The 20,672-nt window shown below is 41.2% G+C and overlaps 1 protein-coding gene across 2 annotated transcripts in view; it reads right to left on the bottom strand.

Annotated features, from left to right (window-relative positions):
• The window catches only part of LGR4 (leucine rich repeat containing G protein-coupled receptor 4), a 122,666-nt gene extending 103,370 nt beyond the window's left edge, over window positions 1-19,296 (bottom strand). For both annotated transcript variants that reach the window (XM_084630603.1, XM_084630602.1), the window contains exon 1: window positions 18,483-19,296. In XM_084630603.1, coding sequence (XP_084486729.1) covers window positions 18,483-18,667 — 185 coding nt within the window. In that variant the 5' untranslated portion in view covers window positions 18,668-19,296. The remainder of the gene's footprint in view (window positions 1-18,482) is intronic.
• Window positions 19,297-20,672: the final 1,376 nt, after the last annotated feature.

Here is a 20,672-nt window from a genome sequence, read left to right as displayed (position 1 = left end):
GGGGCCGCAAGCAGGTGTCAGGGGGTCCTCCAAGCAGGGTCAGCATTAGACTAGCTGGGACCCAGGATAGAAAGCCAAAGCCCCACTGCATGGGGATGAAGCCCAGGGCTCTGAGCCCTGCCACCCAGGACTGAAGCCAAAGCAATGTAGCTTTGCGTGGGCCGCTCTGACATGGGCCCCTGGGCAATTGCCCTGCTTTCTCCCTTAACGCCGGCCCTAGCTTTATATGCAGAAAAATAGTACTTGGGACACAGATGGGCCGTGAAGTTTTTATGGCATATTTGGGGGGGGGGGGAGCAGACTCAGAAAGAGAAAGGTTGAGAACCCCGGCCTAAGCAACTGTTTGAGATCAAAAAAGGAAGAGGCCTATCACTGAAAATGATCATATTTTTGGTGACTATCTCCAGAATTATTGACTCCTCTATGGTCTCAAAATGCAGTAGTTTAAGGGACACCACAATTTGAAATGTAGTCTGTAAAAAAAGGTTTAAAAAAAAAAAACCCTGCAAATGCTACACCTCCCCTCCAATTTACTGAATTTCATAATCATATTTTCCTTTCTTCTTTTATTAAAGCAATTTCCCAGAAAGACCAAACCACAAGAAAATGCCTACACAGGATCAGCAGTGTGCCAGAGATCCCTGAAAGATTTAAACACCTGTGCAGGAACTACGGCTGGAAGCCCTGTATCTATTCTGTGTCCCTCAAAGAATCCCCAGGGAATATAATAAAGGAGAGGGGATAACTGCTCAATAATTATGCAAGTCCTGGATGATTACATAAGGGTGGACAGGCAAATGCAGGAATTTTCAAAGACTGTTTGTTCTCTGAGAATTCAGAAGGGCTTTCAACCAAACAACATTGATACTAATGCTGTCTTCATCTCCACTGTGATTCCAGGTGACCCTGTATACCTACCTTTTGCCTTGTCTAATTAAACCATTCCCAGATTACGCAAAGAGATACAGATCCAATGGTATGCTCAATAAGTATGGGATATAGTTTTTGGCAGACAAAGCAAGGTGGAGAGGTCCACTCACCCACAATGACAACTCATTAACTAACTTAGCTATTACAGCACTGCATGCTGCATTTTGCAGGTCGCATATGTGAAAGAAAAGGCAATGTCTTCTAAGAATACAAGTGAGGAGACAGCAGGGTTTACAGCAACAGATGTAATTTGGGACAGGCAAACTGATCCATCCAAGATCAGCATGATGCCCAAATTAGAAGTATTCTGTGCACACCTTTCCAAACCATTAACAGAGATGGAACAGAACTAAATATTACCCCCTTTTTTCCTGTATTAGGAGTCATTTATAACAATCTCTTCATTTGTACAATGAGGGAGTTCACGGAAGAGGGATTTCATGCGGTACTGATATGGCTGTAATCACTGACAACTTATGCTACTAAATGGGATTAAAAGTTATTATGATGCTTTTGATAGCCATTTATTTTTCCCTTGCTTTGTTATTTGTATTAGTTATGGTAAGGGAATTTATGGGGACACAAGTTGATCTTTTGTATTGATACTGAATGGTATGTTCAATGAACAAATTGCACAGAAAGTACCTTCTATACAAACAAGCTAGCAGGACACCAGTGCCTTCATATCAGCCTCAGGCCAGCTGGCAGCATGCTGTGAGGAAGGCCTCCTCTGAGACATGCAGGTGACAGAAGGAAAACAAAATCAACGACATTGATCTCTGTGAGAATAACACAAAGCTGAGCTCCACAGTGCATGCAGCATTATTTGCACAGGTAAGTGGCCTCTGGGAAATACGACCCCGTGTAGCGTTCAGAAAGCGAATGAGACAAGCCATTTAGGCAGCACCCAGTTTATTGTGAGGTAGTATTGGGAAGACTGTTTGCATTGTTTGTGCTATTATGCCACTGGAACTTCATTAGTGGAGATTGCCATGGGGGTTAGCATTGCTTGCAGCAAGCATCACTGTTAAGTAGTGACACAAACATCCACATATATTTGTATGTGCGTGAGTTAACATGAACTGTGTTACAGAAGTGCTTGGAAGAACATGCTGATGGCTACTGTCCCGCAGTTTCTCATGTGGATGAAGATAGTGACTGTCCAAGCAGACGTTCTTACACAGGATTTGGGGTGCTTGACATGCAAAGCCACAGCAATAACTTGTGGCATCACTCTGGATTTATTCTGATGGCCCAATGTCCTGAGGCAGTTTGTAAGAGAGAGAAGCTGACTCTTGATGGTAAACATGGATGCTTTAGCTGAAGTTCTAAAAACTGTCCAGAGGCTACTACATCCACTAATTTTCCTCTCAGTGAATCCACACCCTACATAAAATGTCTGAAAATCAGGACGCTAGACACTATTGGCCTGGAAGTTAGAGGCACATTGACTCCCTTTTACCACATTTTTGGGAGGAAGTGGGTATAAACGTATATACGTAAACTAGCTCAAGTTCTTAAAATGAAATATTTCAAGCAAGAGTATGTCAAATCAAAATAAATGATTAATTGACCTGGATATCTAAGGGATTTAGTGTCTCCAGTAAACACTCAACACGGTTACCGTGCCAGCAGATTTGCCCTTGGAACAGACATGACTTTTCTACACCTTACGAGACTCAACACACTAGTTCTGTAAAATATTAACAGTTTGGTCAATATTAGCACTTTAAAAAAAAACAAAAAACAAGTGTTAAAATCAACAGCAGTAAGAAAGTATCAAAAGGTAGGACTGTGTCCAACTCCAAATCTCCAGCTGCCACGTGTCAATAGTAGAATCCCACAGTACTGGAACATAAAAATCTGCATCAGATCCTTCTCTCTCTACCAGATCTTTTCACTCAAAACTTCCATAAAGGACAGTGGGACTTGGGACCAAGTAAGGACAGCAAGAGCTGGCCCTATATTAAGAGTAGTTGTTATGCCAGTTTTAAAACAGTTGCTTTTCAAAATATCTTAAAGTAAAAGTTCCAAAAAGTGTTTAAGTCCCATTTTCATGTGACTTGTCTGAAAATGGGACTTAGCCACTTTTAAAAATAAAGACCCCTGGTAAAGTTTTCAAATAGCCAACCATACATTAATCATTTCTTAAACTACAAAGCACTACTCTTCCAGAGTAAAAACAAATTATAAAAAAAAAAAATTTAAAACCCACATGGATTTTTTTCCCCCCTTTCTCACTTATTTTCCCCGAGGAATCAACAGAACCATGATCTATTGGAGGAATCAGCAAGAGCAGCACCATTAAATGAACACTAATATAGACATTATGGGGGAAATGGGCTTTGTACAATTTCAAGAATTCCTAATAATTTAATTTTAAGGCAAATTACAGACAGTGATCTTGACCCTGAAATTTTGAGCTCAATGGGAAGCGTGCACACAGAGAGCCGGCAAGACAAGTCTTATGTAGACACAGACATTCATGTGTATTGATTTTAGAAATCAGAGACAGAAGAGACTCCAATATCATTTAATCCAAGCACTGGAAAATGTCACAGAATTGTTCTCCAAATGATTTACCCTGTGTAATTTTAATAAATCCTTCAAGCAACAGATTTCCATCACTTCTCTTGACAACTTTTAGGCCCACGACCCAAAAGATCATACAACTGGGACATTTTCTGCCAATATCCAGCCCTCATTTTTCTCTGTTCATACCATTAAGTATATGTAAGTTCAGCTATCCAAAGGAACTGCCTACAGAACATGAACAGAAGAGAGCCCACCACTACCTTTGTAGCTATGAGACCAGGTGATTATTCCCTTGTAAACTCTTCAATGGGAGTCCTTGGCACAAAATGGCAGCCCCATCCAGCTGTCAGCCATTTTACTTTTTTAGGAAGCTGAAGTTCGACATATAAAATATTGCAATATTTTGGTTACTGAATGGTCTCTGGCTTTCTAGGCTTATAATTAAAACAACCTGCTAAAAAGCCCTTAAAATTAAACTTTTCAGGCAATTAACATGGACTTGAAAGGTTTGAAATTAAAATAAACCTCCACCGCAAAACTTGAAAAGAAGCCACTTCACAGGACATCTTGACGAATTAACCCCTCCAGTTATGCTTGGAAATAGAGTTCCAAGCTCTCCAAGGGAAGCATTCTAGAGGGTGGGGTCCCTGGCCTGGAAGGGGCAGTGATCTGGGTGGGGTGAGGGAAGAGGAAGACTAGCAGGGGGTTTTGTAGGATGCAGCTCAGACAAGACTCCCCAAACTTTCCTGAGAGAATGTGTGTGTGTGAACCTCAGCTCATTCAACTTCTAAGGCAAGACTCAACTCAGTGAGTTCAAGGATCAGCTCAGACTAATAGAACTATAGGCCCTTTCCTGGTCTGATTTTGGGCTTTTGCTAATTAGAAACCAATATGAATTCTAGATCCTGCAATCATGTAACCTGGGAAACAGGACAGCTTCTTTCCTGTTTCTGGGTGCAGGAAAGGAATTCTAAGGGAATAAGTACTGGATCTGTCTAAATCTTGCCTAATCTAAAAAGAGTCTAGAAGGGGGACTGGAACCAGCAATCCAAGTGGGATTAGTTTTGGGGTTCCAGCATGGGTCTGCACTCCAAAGCTGCAGATTAAATAGGCTCTTCACCTGTCCATCCTCTACACTGTATTTGGAAAAACAGCAGAATCACCACCATAGTAGGAATTACTTTAAAATCATATTTAAACAATTCAAAATAGTGCACAAGTACAAACAAAATGGAAGAAATTATTGGAAGTGACGAGAGGGGTAAATTCCCTGAATCCCCGCTGAACTAATTCATATATTCCAGTGGCAAGTGTTTTTTTCATTCCTCCCCCAGCCTTACAATGGCTTTTCTTTCCCTTTGGTGATGAAATAGCAGTGTTGTGCCTTGATTTCTTGCTACGCTCCTGACGACTGAGCGCTAACCCACTGGCTAGAGTGGAATGCAACAGCAAACTCTCACTTTGTTACCACACAATAGAAACTTTAGAGTCAACACAGTGCGGTGTTTGGTTCGGATGATAGGAAACAATTGGTCCCATTTTGTGGCTTGAAAGGGGACATAATGAATGTAAGGGGAGACAGCCCCCATGACTGGTTCCAGTGGGAACCATGCATCTGTGTTCATATCTTGTGTATCTGCCAAGCAAATACCAAACATCAAACACTGACAACTACAGTGTCCAAATATTTTAGGAAAATTGTCACTTGGTATCATGTGTCATTAAAGATTAAATGAGACCATGGAGGAGTCTGCTGCTTACCTAAATTATTAATATTGGATTGCTGAAATGGATTTGTTCTACATCTGGGATTCTATTCCCACAGCAACACAGTGTGATGTGAAATAATAGGACTTTGGCAAAAGCACTTTGATTACTAATAGTAAACCTTGTGGTTAACTTACCAATTTACCATGAAGTTTGAAGCTTGCAGCCCTTTGCCCTTACAGCCCCATGCCCCGTTTGCAAAGACAGGAATGAAATATTCCATATGTTTTCTTTGTCAGTAACAGGGCTATCGAAAGCAGGGCCACATTAGTCTCCCTGCTGAGGGACTGGGTCATGCTATTCATGTGTAACCATGCAGATGTCAAGAAAGTAATGGGAAAATTCTTCAACAAAAAACATTTTCACAGAACGAGGTTACAAAATGCACAACTCCATTTGCAGCATTATTCAATTAAGCTAAATTAAACAGGTTTGGTAGTATTATTAAATTAAACTAAATTAAGCTGAGTAGCTCTGAGGTCACACAATGTTTTATGATTCAGTACCAACTGTGTATTATTTAGAAGTCAGAACACAATTTCTTGAAGTTTTATGGGGAGACATTCAGCAGGCTCATTGTTTTTCTATTGTTAGGTTATTCAGTTTTTAAAATAAGATGTTTTAAGTTTTAAAAGGGAAAGCTTAGCTGAACAGCCATTGGAACACAGTGTACAGCCATTTTATTCTTTACGGCCTGATCCTTCAAGGCAATAAGCCCTCCCAGAAGGGGCTTAGCAACTGCAGCCTCACCGTTGGGCTTGTCTTCATGGGGAAAAAGCACAAAATTAAAAACATATAAACAAAAATGTACAAGCTAGCAAGTGCTGTAAACACCACAAAGACACAACCCTATTATTGCTAGTGCACTGTGCCTCCCAGGCGGTGCTCAGCCCTATGCTGGGTCTTTATGGCGTGAGCCTTCCCCTGCATTTTTATATACACAACACGTAGGAACCAATTACTAATTTAAAAAGGTGAAATTCCACAAGACTCGTAGCACTTTACTTACATGCAGTACCTGAAGATAGGATCGAGTCCCAAGTATTTTAAACTGCACATCAGATGATGCAAAATAGTGGTTTCAAAATGGAAATTAACCTTCACGACGCAGAAATCTTACAGCTAAATTCTCAAAACCAACAAATGACTGGAGACTGCTTAGAACTAGTAGATCCTACAGACGTCATTATTAATGTAGTTATAACCACTGATTTCTGTCCTTATCAAACACTTCCTGAAACTTAGTTCTTCCTCAGTCATTTCTCCAACTTTGGAGAGCTTCAAAACAAAAAAATACATCACACCTATTTTTCTCCTCAGGAGAGTTCAGAATGTGGGACTGACTGGCTCCTATTTTATAAGAGGAAGGAGTTGCTGCAAGTCAGAGACTTAAGTGGGGGATTTTTGAGGCGTTGAGGACCTTCTTGGAGTCTGGAAGGGAGAGGGTGAGGCACAAGTTGACAGACTGATGTAACCTGATGATGATCCCACATAGACGGTCTTACTGTTTGTAAATCCATACCACATTTATATTGACAGAATGCCATGTTGAAGGATCCCAAAGCTCTTTACAGATACGACTCCAGAGATGGGTGTACACAGCAGATGATTAACAGTACACAGTAATTTAGGACAGGGCAAAGACTGAAAGACTACTCCAGTGCAGCACTTCAACAGCATTTCACCCTCACCATTAAAATACAGACAAGATCTGAATTACAAAATTCATCTCGCTACATATTAAAGCGTCAAGCTTCCACAATTGTTATGCCATGTTATAGTAAAATACTTCTATCTAGTTGTATCAAAAACTGCATTCGATCAGTTAAGTGCAATGAAACGACAAGTTCATATTTTTAACTGTGCATAATACACTGCTCCAAGCTCTCAGTATAATATACCTTACTTTTCAGATGTCCTCATTAACATAAGTCTCCTCAAGTAGAAGTCCCAAAAAAAAAAAAAAAAAGCAGTTTCACTTTATCTCTGTCATTACATGGAGTCCACAATATTTCAAATATGTCAGTTTATGTTTCAACTAATGTTTTCTCAACAGCCAAAATGCATTGAACAAAACACTCCTTTAATGGGTTGGTTCCATTTTTAAAGCTCAACTGACTTTTTGTGGTTTTACTAAGCCCCAGGACACCATATCAGTGTGCAGGTATAGGACAATGACACCTAAGAAAACATATGACTTATCTATAATTCCAAGTAGACAAATACAAAATACCAGAGGCATGAGATTGACAAAAACAATATCAAGTGATTTTTTTTTTTTAAGTAAAAGCAAGTTCTTTCACAGATGTCATACTCCAGCCAATTGCAGAAAATATGCCGACACCATAAGCTGTTCAGAAACAACTCCTTTTTGTTTTTTTTAAGCATATGTTATAATATTGCTATGCCCCAGTATATAATGTTGTCATTAGTCTGCACAAAAGACCCTTATATACAATAGGGAATATTGATGGACTACACACCCACAAATTACTGTCACATGCATACAGTAAACAAACAGATACAGAAACATTTTATTTTCCAATCTTTCAGTTGTAATAATAAGCATTAGCAATACAATGTAAAATCATTATAAGTTTGGAGGTGTCTGACATGAAAGTCAACAGGAGTAACAGTAGCTCAGCACCTCTGAAAAATCAGGTCACTACTTTTGCCAAGCACACCAGCCATCCCAGCATTAGTCTCACCAGGCACTAACGTATGCAGTTAACTACAGGACATTCTACACAGGCTTGATATCGCACCAGCAACAGGAGTTTAGCCATTTACTTCAATGGGAACCGGATCAAGTCCTGTAACATGCATTCTCAAACATTTCCAGAGTGAGGACAACACTAGATCGTGACAGGGACAACCTTCCCTCCTATTCAAAATTGTATGGACAACCTTCCTCTCTCATTCACGGTGACATAAAATCCAGTGGCAGCTAAAGCAATTGCTTACATACCAGTAGGAGAGAGATTAGGAAAGCATTTAATCCATTTTTAGCTGACTTGTAATGCAATTTAGCAGCTGGAAATAATGAAGAGCCAACTTCATGGGACCAGATACCCTTCTACAGATCACAGATTGAGAACTTCTCATTAGTAAATAGCAGCAGGGTTGTTGGTTTTTGTTGGAGGGGGGAGGGAGAGAGGACCAAGAATGCCAAGAGGCAGATATGAAAGATGAGGGTAGGTAGGCTTCACCCGCAAGGTTCAGGGACAGTGTCCAGATGCAGATGAAGTGCCCAGCCCAGATGCTGGGAAGGTGGCTGGGATTTCTAGAAAAGTGCTGCCCATTAAACTCAAATTGGGGTCTCTCTCTTATACCAGCCTTCTGCTAATAGGTGTCTTAAGTTTGGAGCTCATCTCTTCTCTAACTTCCAGGAGAGAGAAGGAGTTTTCTGTCTCCTCCTTCTGTCAGCCCAGCCTCCTGGGTGTAGAAAGACTGTCTGGATACTCTAGCCTCCCTCTCGCTACACCTCCCCCACAGCGAGGGTAATGAAGGAGAAAGTGTTTCTGCTATTCTAGCCCTCCTACATTCTCTTTCAGGTTCTTTATCTTGTCTATGAACAAATCCAATATCCGAGCTTTTTCCAGGTGGCAGCAGCATAGAATTGACATGATTTTTGACAGTTTCACCGCTGCCTACAGAGTTCAGAGGGCAAGGTGAAAGCTGCTCAGTCTTGCTAATTTCACTCTGTTGAGGCTTTGGAAAACTATGAGCAGCAGCAGGGGCACTGGAGCTGTCTGTAGGCCCTCCACAATACAAATACTGCACCAGCTTACATTTGATTCCCAGTAAGAAGGCAATCTTCACTGATGAAGGCTAGAAACGCTCAGTCTGATTTCCCAAGGGACCAAGAACACAGTAGCTCTCCTTCACCTTACAAGGAGGTAAGAATGCTTTGCCCTTCTGGAATCTAGGCCAGTAACTTTCTCTGTGTTCATAAAAAAACAGGGGAAGTGTCTCATGAATGTTTTTTTGAATGCCTGAATTGCATACTCCAGTATTTTTCATGTTAAACACATATTTACTAGTAAAAGCCTATCAAGGGTTAAAGGGAATGATTTACCAGTACACACTTGTTTTAAATTAACGTCCTGAAATTTTTCACACAGCAAACTGATTTCCATGCTCCCTGAAGTCACGGTTCTGAGCCTCTGCTAGTCAGCATCAAACAAGAAATGACATATGGCTGACAATAATGAACTCAAGGTGCAAAAATAAGTGTCAAGTGCCTGACAAATTAGACACTGTGGTAGGGCATTGATTTTTGGGGAGAAGGAGAGGCACACAAGAGTTTTATTGTCAATTTCACATTTTACACTTTTTTCCTTAACACCTAAGAACCATAAAAAAATCTCTACCTTCTCCTGTAATACCTAGGACTTCATATTTCTTATAGAAGAAAGATGACACACGAAAAATTATATACTTTAAATGCCCCAATCTTGCAACCAGATCAGCTTGAGAGACCCCTCACTGAATTCAGTGTCACTCTCCACAGCTACAAGGATCAGCTCACCTGGATCCAGTTGCAGGATCTGGGCTGATATATCCACTCCAGTGTTATTAGCCCAGACCCATGAAGAGTCTTATACTCTGCTTGGGTGCAGAGCTCTGTGGTAGCAGATCAAGAAGTATTCTGACAGGGTTTTGTTTCGTTTTATTTTTACAGTCCTTTTAACACTTCGCTGTTTATGCTGTTTTTAATTTTTGTTAATGAATAATGAAAAATAGATTAGTCAGTTTCATTTCAGTTTCCCTCTTGGTTCTCATCCATTAAAACAATGCTAGAATGCTGAAGGTGGGGAGATGAAAATATTTCTTTTTAAAGCAAAACAGTGTTTTTGTTGTTGTCAAAATTATTTGTTATATGTGTGTGGTCTGTCTTTTTCTTTAAAAAAGCCTTAAAAAAAAAAAAAGAAAAGAAAGAAAGCTTCCAGACATGCCCCTTTTAAAGAAAAAAATGAGTCTTTACTATATGAATAAAAGTGGACTTTATCACTTATCACAGTATGTGGCACAGGCAAGTGAAAAATTAAAGTGCAAAGCCTTCAAACCTATAATGAGATAAGGCTTTTCTATCTCAGGAAAATTATTATTATGCTACATTTTCCAAACTGAAGATCATGCCTGGCCATCCTTGCTTTTCAACATATTCCCTCTGTTAGACAATGTTCATTGCACCTAAGCTGGCTCCTCACCATTCTAATGCAACAGTAATGTTATGGATCAGTTACAAGGCAATGCCTTGTACATGCTACCTACCATTGGTTTAAGCAAAATGCTACATAAAAATTCCAGATGGGAGGGGAGAGGGGAAAAAAAAAAAAAAAAGACATTCAATTATAAAAACACACAAGTTTTGTTGGATGCAGCAGGACCAGTCACGTGATTATATATATTCAGCAGGATTATAGTAACTTAGCCAAAAAAGCCCAGTTGGACCAGATTCAGGTGCAACACCTTCTTCGAGATGGGTACAATAACATTACAAATGCAGAGACACCAATTATCAAATAGCTAGACCTTGCTCATTTAAAAAAAATTTTTGATTTTGTGAAGCTGCAGAACAACTGTAGAAAATACAGCATTGAAACGGATTGTTTTAAAAAGTCATTTAACCTGATTTTGGCAAATAGCAAAATTAACATTTCCTTTTTGAAAGTCTACTAGGAAAAAAAAAAGACTTTTTTTTCTTTTGTGAAGTGATGGATTTGGGAGAAAGGGAAGACTAACTAAATATGCACAGTAAGAATAGAGTGCATTTAAAACAAAATTAGGCAGCAATTGTGTGTTTTCGCCATGCAGGGAGGAGAGTAGAGAATAAAAACCAATGCAAACAAACACGTGAAATGGGCTAGTCATTTATTTTTTGTCAAGGTCCAAATTTCTTGGTCAAGATATGCCCAAGGTTCAGACTCCAGAGAAACATTTTTCACATCGCAACAACAATAATGATAATAATAAGTAAATAAAAAGATTTCACAGTCCATTCAAAGGTGTTTGGAGTTCTGGATTTGGCCCACGATCTGCCTATTGATTACATCAAGATTGTGCCGAATCATGTGGACACTAGAATGCCTATGGTCTTGAAAACATACACACAAAAATTTGAAAAACAGTAAAATTAAAGCAAAGTAACCAATCCCCCCAAAATTGCAAACACTGTCAGGAAATAATTTTGTTTGAAAGAAGTTCTTGGGAAGTAAAGGGAGTGGATTACTTGCAATTTTAAGCTTTCAAAATTTTTCGGCAAATCTTGAAACATAATGCTATGTATCCTAACGATCATTGGCAAGAATAAGGATTATATTTATGGATAGGTAATATACTTTTCATTTTTAAGATACTAATTAAATACTATATTTTATTATTTAAATAGGCTAGGATTTTTTAAAAAAATAACTAGTGATTTCAGAAGCCCAACTGAGTCACCGCAAAAGAGCCTGATTTTCAGGAGGTATCAAACACCCACCCTGTGAACATATCAGACCTATTTAAAGTGTCCGAAGTGGGGAATCCACATATCCAAGTTCCCAAAGACCACTAATCACTAATCAAAAATCTCAGTCAATGTGTCTTCACCCTAGACTTGCACCAGGATTAGACTTGAAAGTATAGTATTTGGGGTTAAGGAATACCAGCAGAAATATAAAAGATGCCCTCAGCATAACTTGCTTTGACCACAGAGAGAATATTTTCTTTTACATAACATATTGCCAGGTCATTGACAACATGCAAAAGATCAGTAGTGTAGTGCAGGGTAAACTCAGTTTATCCATTTCTAATTTGGGGAATATGGAGTTAAGTTTAAGTTAGTTTATCCACTTCTTTGGTTACCACTACACCACTGAGTAAGATCATGTCAAAGAACAAGAACACACTGCATCAATTTAAAAAAAAACAAAACCTCATAGATAGATTCATAGATATTAAGGTTAGAAGGGACCATTATGATCCTCTAGTCTGACGTCCTGCACAATGCAGGCCACAGAATCTCACCCATCCACTCCTGCAATAAACCTCTCACCTATGTCTGAACTACTGAAGTACTCAAATCATGCTTTAAAGACGTCAAGGTGCAGAGAATGATCCAGCAAGTGACCCGTGCCCCATGCTATAGAGGAAGGACGAAAAACCCACAGGGCCTCTTCCAATTTGCCCTAGAGGAAAATTCCTTCCCAACCCCAAATATGGCGATCAGCTGAACCCTGAGCGAGATTCACCAGCCAGATACCCAGGAATGAATTCTCTGTAGTAACTCCTATCCCACTCCATCTAACATTCCATCGGGCCTATTTACCATGAATAATTAAAGATCAATTAATTGCCAAAATCATGTTATTCCATCATACCATCTCCTCCATAAACTTATCGAGTTTAATCTTGAAGCCAGATAGGTCTTTTGCCCCCTCTGCTTCCCTTGGAAGGCTATTCCAAAACTTCACTCCTCCGATGGTTAGAAACCTTCGTCTAATTTCAAGTCTAAACTTCCTGGTGGCCAGTTTATATCCATTTGTTCTTGTGTCCACATTGGTACTGAACTTAAATAATTCCTCCCCCTCTCTGGTATCTATCCCTCTGATATAGATATAGAGAGCAATCATATCTCCCCTCAACCTTCTTTTGGTTAGGCTAAATAAGCCAAGCTCCTTGAGTCTCCTTTCATAAGACAGCTTTTCCATTCCTCGGATCATCCTAGTAGCCCTTCTCTGTACCTGTTCCAGTTTGAATTCATCCTTCTTAAACATGACAGACCAGAACTGCACACAGTATTCCAGGTGAGGTCTCACCAGTGCCTTGTATAACGGTACTAACACCTCCTTATCTCTACTGGAAATACCTCGCCTGATGCATCCCAAGACCGCATTAGCTTTTTTCACTGCCATATCACATTGGCGGCTCATAGTCATCCTGTGGTCAACCAATACTCCAAGGTCCTTCTCCTCCTCCCTTACTTCTAATTGATGCGTCCCCACCCTATAACTAAAATTCTTGTTATTAATCCCTAAATGCATGACCTTGCACTTCTCACTATTAAATTGCATCCTATTACTATTACTCCAGTTTACAAGGTCATCTAGATCCTCCTCATTAGCTTTCATCTTAACATTTCTGCTTTGGCATAATCAACTTGCTAGATAACAGTTATTTTGCAACAAAGCAAAGCCACAAAGCCTATGATCAGGAAAAAAACATGTAGCCGATTGTATAATTCTGACTTCGGGACCCAACTAAATTTTACCCAAAAAATGGCTCCCTACAGTAACTGTATCAACAGTCTCTCTCCTCTCTTGTTCCTCCTGATACCCACTGGATTCACCCGTACCTCATCTACGCTAATCCCCTCTGTTCATATACTTCTACTCCACTCCCTTCTCTGTATTTTTCCCCCCCAGGCTGCCTTGTTCATGGAATATCATCCAAAAAAAAAAAAATCCCTGTTCATCAAAATACCAGCCTTCCTCATTCAAATGCATCATCAACAACAAGAACAAGAATAATAATAAACTTCCATGTCACCCAAAAGCCATGAGTTATTCTCTTTTAAAAAAAAACAACCCTATCATTATATGTTTAATGGAAACATCCTGCTCTGCTCATACCATAACTGAGAGTACGTCTTCGCTAGCAATGTTAAAGCACTGCCGTGGCAGTGCTTTAACGTGGTTGTGTGATCACGGCGCAGGGCTGGGAGAGAGCTCTCTCAGCGCTGTTAAAAAAAAACAAAACAAAAACAAAAACAAAAACCAACCACCACCACCCCGACGAGGGGAGTAGCTCCCAGGGCTGGTGCACTGTCTACACTGCCACTTTACAGTGCTGAAACTTGCAGTGCGCAGGAGGGTGTTTTTTCACTCCCCGAGCGAGGAAGCTGCAGCGCTGTAAAGCGGCAGTGTAGACAAGGCCTAAGTAACTAGATGATCTTGTTATTGAAACCCCAGTCCTTCCTTCCTTCATCCCCAACCGCTACCACTGTGTGGTATTCACTGATTTTGTCAGATGTAAAATTAGTATTTGTCAGATGTAAAATTAAGTATAGTAAAATAATGGATGAACTGTGAACAAAACATACCAAGAGGAGTATCCAGTCTAGGTTACTCAATTGACCATTGTAAGGTATCAGTACAAGCAGAAATAGGAAGAGACAGGAATACAAATGGACATCCACTTGTGATTCTATTCAAGCTAACCTGATATGGAAGATCAGGGAATACATCAGTATATTTTTTATACAGATAGAATGTAGTATTAAGATTACACAGTTAAAAGTTATCAAGAAATGCAGTGTAGGTCTAACAATGTTGGTCCCAGAATAGGTGACGAGAGAGACCTACAGAAGTTGGTCCAATAAAAGATATTGGACCACCCCTCCCACCTTGCCTCTCCAACATCAAGAAAGGGAAGACTTTACGTTCTTGCAGGGTACAGGGCAGGTGAAGGATATGGCCATTGTTTGTCTAGAGAGACCATTTTCTGCAAGCTTGGGTTAATAAGGCAGCAGCACACCACAATGACAGTTTCTTGGACAAAACAAAAATGCAAACTTAATTTTGTTTCTAAATGAAAGTTTAGAACTCATAGAATATCAGGCTAAGATGATGCTTACCAAGTGTGCTGAATTTTCTATGTCTTATAAAACTATTATTCTGCCTTTCCCCCCATATCCAAAACTTGGGAATAGCTACGCTCCAAAACGGAGACTATTTAAATGCAAAGTTTCAAAAAGCAGCCATTGTTGAGTTCTGTGTTTGAAAAAATCAAAAGCAAGGACAATAACTGGCATGCGTGTGGGGAGCATTTTTAACTCTTGCAGAACAACAGAGCTAAAAGGATTTTGCTCAGACGTAGACTGCCCAATCACATCCCACCTTCAAACAGAAACCAAGTACGGAATAAGTCAGCCCCAGAGGTGAATTTCCGGAATCTTATCAGCATATGAAACCAGGGAGTTACAACTGAAAGAGTTTGGCAACTATATCTATAGTGGGTTCTAGTTTTAATGGCTTATAACCACTTCTGGACAATAAAGGCAGTCTCACAGATATACAGGGATGATAGCCTAATAATCGTAACCCCAGAGCACCTTTCTCCCAAGAATCTTAAAGCACTTTGCAAAGTTTGGCAAGATCCCATTTTACATACGGAGAAACTAGGGCACAGGGAGCTTATTAGCAAGTCTTAGGGCATGTCTACATAGCCCTGCAGTTCGCACTACTGGGGCGTGAATAGCACTGCGCATCAAAGTGCTGCGCTATAACTCCCCCAAGTGGATACTGCGAGTGCGAACTAACATGTTCACACTTCACATTCATGTAGACCTCCTTCAAACAGTACTACACTAATGTTAACGCAAAGTAGGAACCTTTTAGTTTGGCCTGCAGCAATTAGGGGAGTTACAGCACAGTACTTTGCTGCACAATGCTATTCACACTGCCATAGTCTGAGGCCATGTAGACATACCCCACGCCTGCACAGTAACAGTGGCAGAGTGAGATCCTGGTCCTCCTGTCTTCCAGTCCCCTGCTCTTAATCATGAGAAACACTGCCTTTGCAAGAGAAACGCAAGGAAAAAGCCAGCTCCCACTATTACATGGTACTACTTTGCGGTCTTACTGTACAATACAAAGTAATTGCTAAATAATATTTATTCACTGAAATATGCAACTTCCTGCTAACAAGTAAAAGACTCATAAGATTTCAGGCTCAATAATCTGCTCTACGCAACCCAAATGATAAAAATACCTGCATACCTGGTACATGAGAGAAATGGGACATCTTTTGCTAAGGTAGAAACTGATGAACAAGTACTGGTAAACCCTGATAATTCATGCTAAGAACCAGGAGACTCTTTACATAGTCATGAATTTCATGAATAAGAAAGTAAATGAACACACAAAAAAATAAAGACAATTTCATCAAAGTATAGTTCAGTATTGATTTATGAGTATGCATCATAATTTCCTATAATGTGCACTGTAATACATTTTGCAACAGTAGTGAAGCTTTAGTAATACAAAATCTCACTACAGCCCTCTGCTATTAAATCTTTGCTGAGAAGTGGGATAAGCCTGGTATGTTTTACTGTGAAACTTAACAGGTTTGTGGATTAGCAAAAGTCTACCATAGTGAAAGCTCCTAATCCCTCTTCAGTCATCTCACTACACAAGGGAAATGTACAATTAAAAGTTTATAATAAAATTACTGAATATTTAACACAGATGCCAACTAGCAAATCTTGCCTAAAGTGCCAACTTTCATGCAGGACTTTAAAGAAACGATCAAAGAGACAACCTAAGGTTTAATATGAAAGGAAACTGATTAGCCAAATTCACGAGACTATTAAAACAAAGTAAATAAAGCTGTATCAGAGATAAAAGTTTTCTCGTTCCACCTTATAGACGCAATAGTTTGAACAAATTAACATTTACTGTGCTTAATTAACAACATCTACCTCCACTACAGACTTGAAATGGTATTTTGGCAGAGGAATGGTTAGTGTTGTTTATGGATGGACTACCTAACTTACCTTCCAGAAAAAAGAGCTTAAAACTTTTGCTGGGAGCAGCACATCTAATTCACTTGCTAGCTAGTTAAATACACTCTGAATTAATATGAGGATGTTGCAAAGGATACAAATACTTGACCTCTTTCCATATGTTAAGGTGGAATTCTGAATTAAGGCAGGTAATGTAGTTACCTGCTATATTTACCTCATGTTTAACATTTACCTATTATCCTATTCTTTTTCCTCATTTGTATGCAAACCATCTAATCCTCCTTGGCCTTGCATACCTGAACAACAATTAACATTAACCCTTGAACTTCTCTGCTCCTTTGAGCAATACGATACTGCTACATAATTCCATTTTCAAATGTAAGAATTGATTGTTTTTCTCCCTCACCTCCAGCCTTCTCACTTGGCATATTCTGCAGGTAGTCGGTCTCCTGCCATTCTAGATACCTAATCTGCACTTCACTGCCTGAAGTCTATACATCTCTTGTTGTTTCCTTTTTCAGCTTTGGACCTTGCAGAGGCAAAGTAAGTAAATGAACCTGCTTCGGAAATGCCAACTGGGGAAAGTCATCTCCTGCTCTTGATTGATACAAACAGACTTATGGATTTCTTCAACAATTTTTTAGGAAATCCTTCTGTAACCCCAAATGCTTACAACCCAAACATTCAAAGGGAACGCCCCAGGTGGTTAGATACCAAGTTGATAAACACACTTTAGAAACACTGAAGATAGAGAGTTCCCAAGTAAAAAAAAATTAAATGTACATAGCACTGCTCATTTTTTATTGTTCTTAGATAATATGGTCTCCACTTCATAAGGCTGGTTTGACAGACAGAAGGGTCAGAGTTTGCTGTACTGAGACCTTAGAGCCAGCAAAATCAAAGTATTTGCTTAGTAACAGTGCCTGGATCAATGGGTTTTTTTGTTTGTTTGTTCTTGTTTTTTGTTTTTGTTTTTTTACTGATTATTCTTGAATCCAGGTGTTTCCTCACCCAGCATGCCCAAATTTGGCAGCACAAGAATATTGTCTCATTGATTCTGCCTTGCTCAGTTGATAGTCTTTGCTTGTTGACTGGGAATGGGCATGCACCAACCAGCACGGTCTCGGGTTCTGTTTGTTTGACACACACTAAAAAGGTGTCTAGGTCCAACTTTTACCCAGATCTGCGGATACCCGGCCTCAAGATACTAAAAGCCTGTAGGATGGGGACAAGGAAACACGGACACAACGAGGGGTCTATTTCTCGGGGGAAGGGGCTCTATTACAACAGAGACAATCTCTCCTCTCCTCTTCCTCCATCGGGCGGAATAAGGTAGTAATAAGGTACAGCCCACCCTTCTCCCACCTACTTGTCAAATGGGATGCAAGGCCAGGGGAATTAAGATCACCAAAAAGCCTGGCAGAAGGGCGGGCTGGGCTCTAAAAAAAAAAAAATCTTTTAAAAAAAAAATTCACGAGTTTGTTTGTTTGTTTTTGAAAGCCCTTGGCATTAACCTAGCCCAACCCCAAGTGCCCAGACGGTCTCCGTACCCTGCCACACTAACAGGTAGGGCAGGCATCTGCCCAGGCCATGCTGCCAACGCACCCACCCGGGAAACCTGTTTGGGAAAGTCTAGAGGCAAAGAGGGACCCCTTCTAGCTCCCCAACCAGTCTCCAGCTTCTTCCCCCCCCCCCCCGCCGCACCGCGGCGAAGCCCCTGCTTGTCCCCCGGACTTACAGGGCGTGAGTGAAGGCGCTGAGTCCCTCGGGCAGGGCGATCAGCCCCCTGCCGGAGCAATCGACTCCTCCGTCCCCATCGCAGCTGCAGGAAGCCGGGCAAGGAGGAGGGGAAGCTCCGCCGCTGGGCCCAGCCGAGCTCCCGAAGCCCCAGGCGAAGAAGCCGAGCAGAGCCAGGCACCGCATTGCGAGCCCCCTCCGGTGCGTGCGGGAGTCTCGCTCCAGGGAGCGGCGAGACTGCCCGGGCTGGACGCTTCGGCTCGGGCCCTTTGCAGAACGAGTCCTCCCCGCGCCCGCGGCAAGGCGCCTCCCCGGCTGCCCTGGCCCCGCGCGGAGCTGAGCTGAGTCCTTGTTCCCGCAGCTCCCTCCCCACTTCTGTGCCCAGCGCAAGCGGCGTGTCTCGCCCTCTCTCCCCCTCTGGCTTCCCCTCAACACCGTGCACACGGAGCCAGCACTTCAGCGTCTCTCCCTCCTCCCTCCCGCCCCATTGAAAGGCGGCAGCAGCTCCCTTCCCTCTGCGGGGCTCATCTCAAGCTAGCAGGTAACGTGCGCTGGGCTTTGCCTCCGCCGTGGCGCTCTCCCTGTTGCTGTTGCTGCCGTGCCGTGCCGTGTTGCAATGCCTAGGAAGTGAACCGTGCAGCCATTCTAGCTCCTGCCCGCCTCTCCTGCTCCACTCCCCTGCTTGCCAGGAGCCAGACACACCAGTCCAGCTCCGCAGCCTCCTTTTCCCTTCTAGGGTTGCACAGTGTCGGGGCTCCGGCGGTTGCTCTATGCAAATCGACTAGGTGCGGGTTGCGGAGAGTGAAGCCGGCGCCCGCATTGGTGCAGAAGAAATCTGTGGCTGATTAATATGCAAAGAGGAGCCTAGCAGCAGCCAACGGGCGAAGGGCGCCCTGGCCTCTTTGGTAAGTGGAGCACTTGGTGGGCGTTACCCCGACAGATGAGTGACAAGGTGGTGGTTCAAGTGGAATCCCTGAGCTGGCTGAATTGGTGATTCAAGGTTGCACACAAGGCAGCAGAGGTGAAGGTGGGGGGGTGACTGGAAAATGCAAGCTGCGAGGAGTGCGCTGAAACAGAAGTGAATTCATAGAAACTCGAGTCATCTTAATTATGGTAAAGGGAAACATTAAAATTAATATTTTAAACATCGGTTTCCATTTCCTGCATGACAAGGCACTTTAACTATTAAAACCAAAAACTGTTTTTAAATCTGATTTTTTCAATTTTTGTTTAAAAACCATGTATGAGTCCTGTACTACCTGAAGCCCATTCCTCCAAACACTGACTTACCTCAGTAAGCCCGCCTGTGTATGATCCAGGCCTGACTTTACTTCCATGAGCAATCCCCATTAATTTTCCCCTGTATAAGTACTCATTTTATTATTTGTGTGGGTCTTTCATAGGGCAACAGGATAAAATATTTGCTTTAATATGGAAATGTCATCATAAAACCACAGAAAAATTGGCAGGGAGTTTCAGGGGCAGGTTTAATACCCAAAATTACTTTGAACTCTTCTTTTTTAATTGACTGTATTTTAAGTTTATGGTGTCCTTTTAAATGTTAAGGTACTGGTGTCATTGGGATGTGTAATATAATTGAACACATTACTAGTCTGTGTAATCATGTGTCTATCACTTAAAGAAAAGGAGTACTTGTGGCACCTTAGAGACTAACCAATTTATTTGAGCATGAGCTTTCGTGAGCTACAGCTCACTTCATCGGATGCTCACGAAAGCTCATGCTCAAATAAATTGGTTAGTCTCTAAGGTGCCACAAGTATTCCTTTTCTTTTTGCGAATACAGACTAACACGGCTGTTACTCTGAAACCTGTCTATCGCTTGTCTTCCATTCTCTGTTCCCTTGGTTGGTTGGTTTCCCTGGCCCGGAATTAAGCCACATTCTGCAATGAGCTCCACATGCAGGGACTTGAGCCTGCATTGAACAATGTGCAGGATTGGCGCCTTAGATCATAAATTCTGAGGGGCAGGGATTACCTCCAATATACAGCACCTCCTCCAAAAGAGTCCTGACTCTGCTTAGGCATCCTGAACAAATACAAATAAATCATTATTTTTATGCAGTTTGTTTTCTTACTTTCTATTTGCAGCATGGAAATAAATAAACCCTGTTCACTTTTGCTTATAGCCAATTTCTAGTCAGTTTCACTTTCTAGTTTCCAGACTGCAAGG

Source organism: Lepidochelys olivacea (assembly GCF_965140295.1).
Source record: "Lepidochelys olivacea isolate rLepOli2 genome assembly, chromosome: 6".
Classification (NCBI taxonomy): Eukaryota; Metazoa; Chordata; order Testudines; family Cheloniidae; genus Lepidochelys; species Lepidochelys olivacea.
This window is presented reverse-complemented; position numbering and strand designations above follow the sequence as displayed.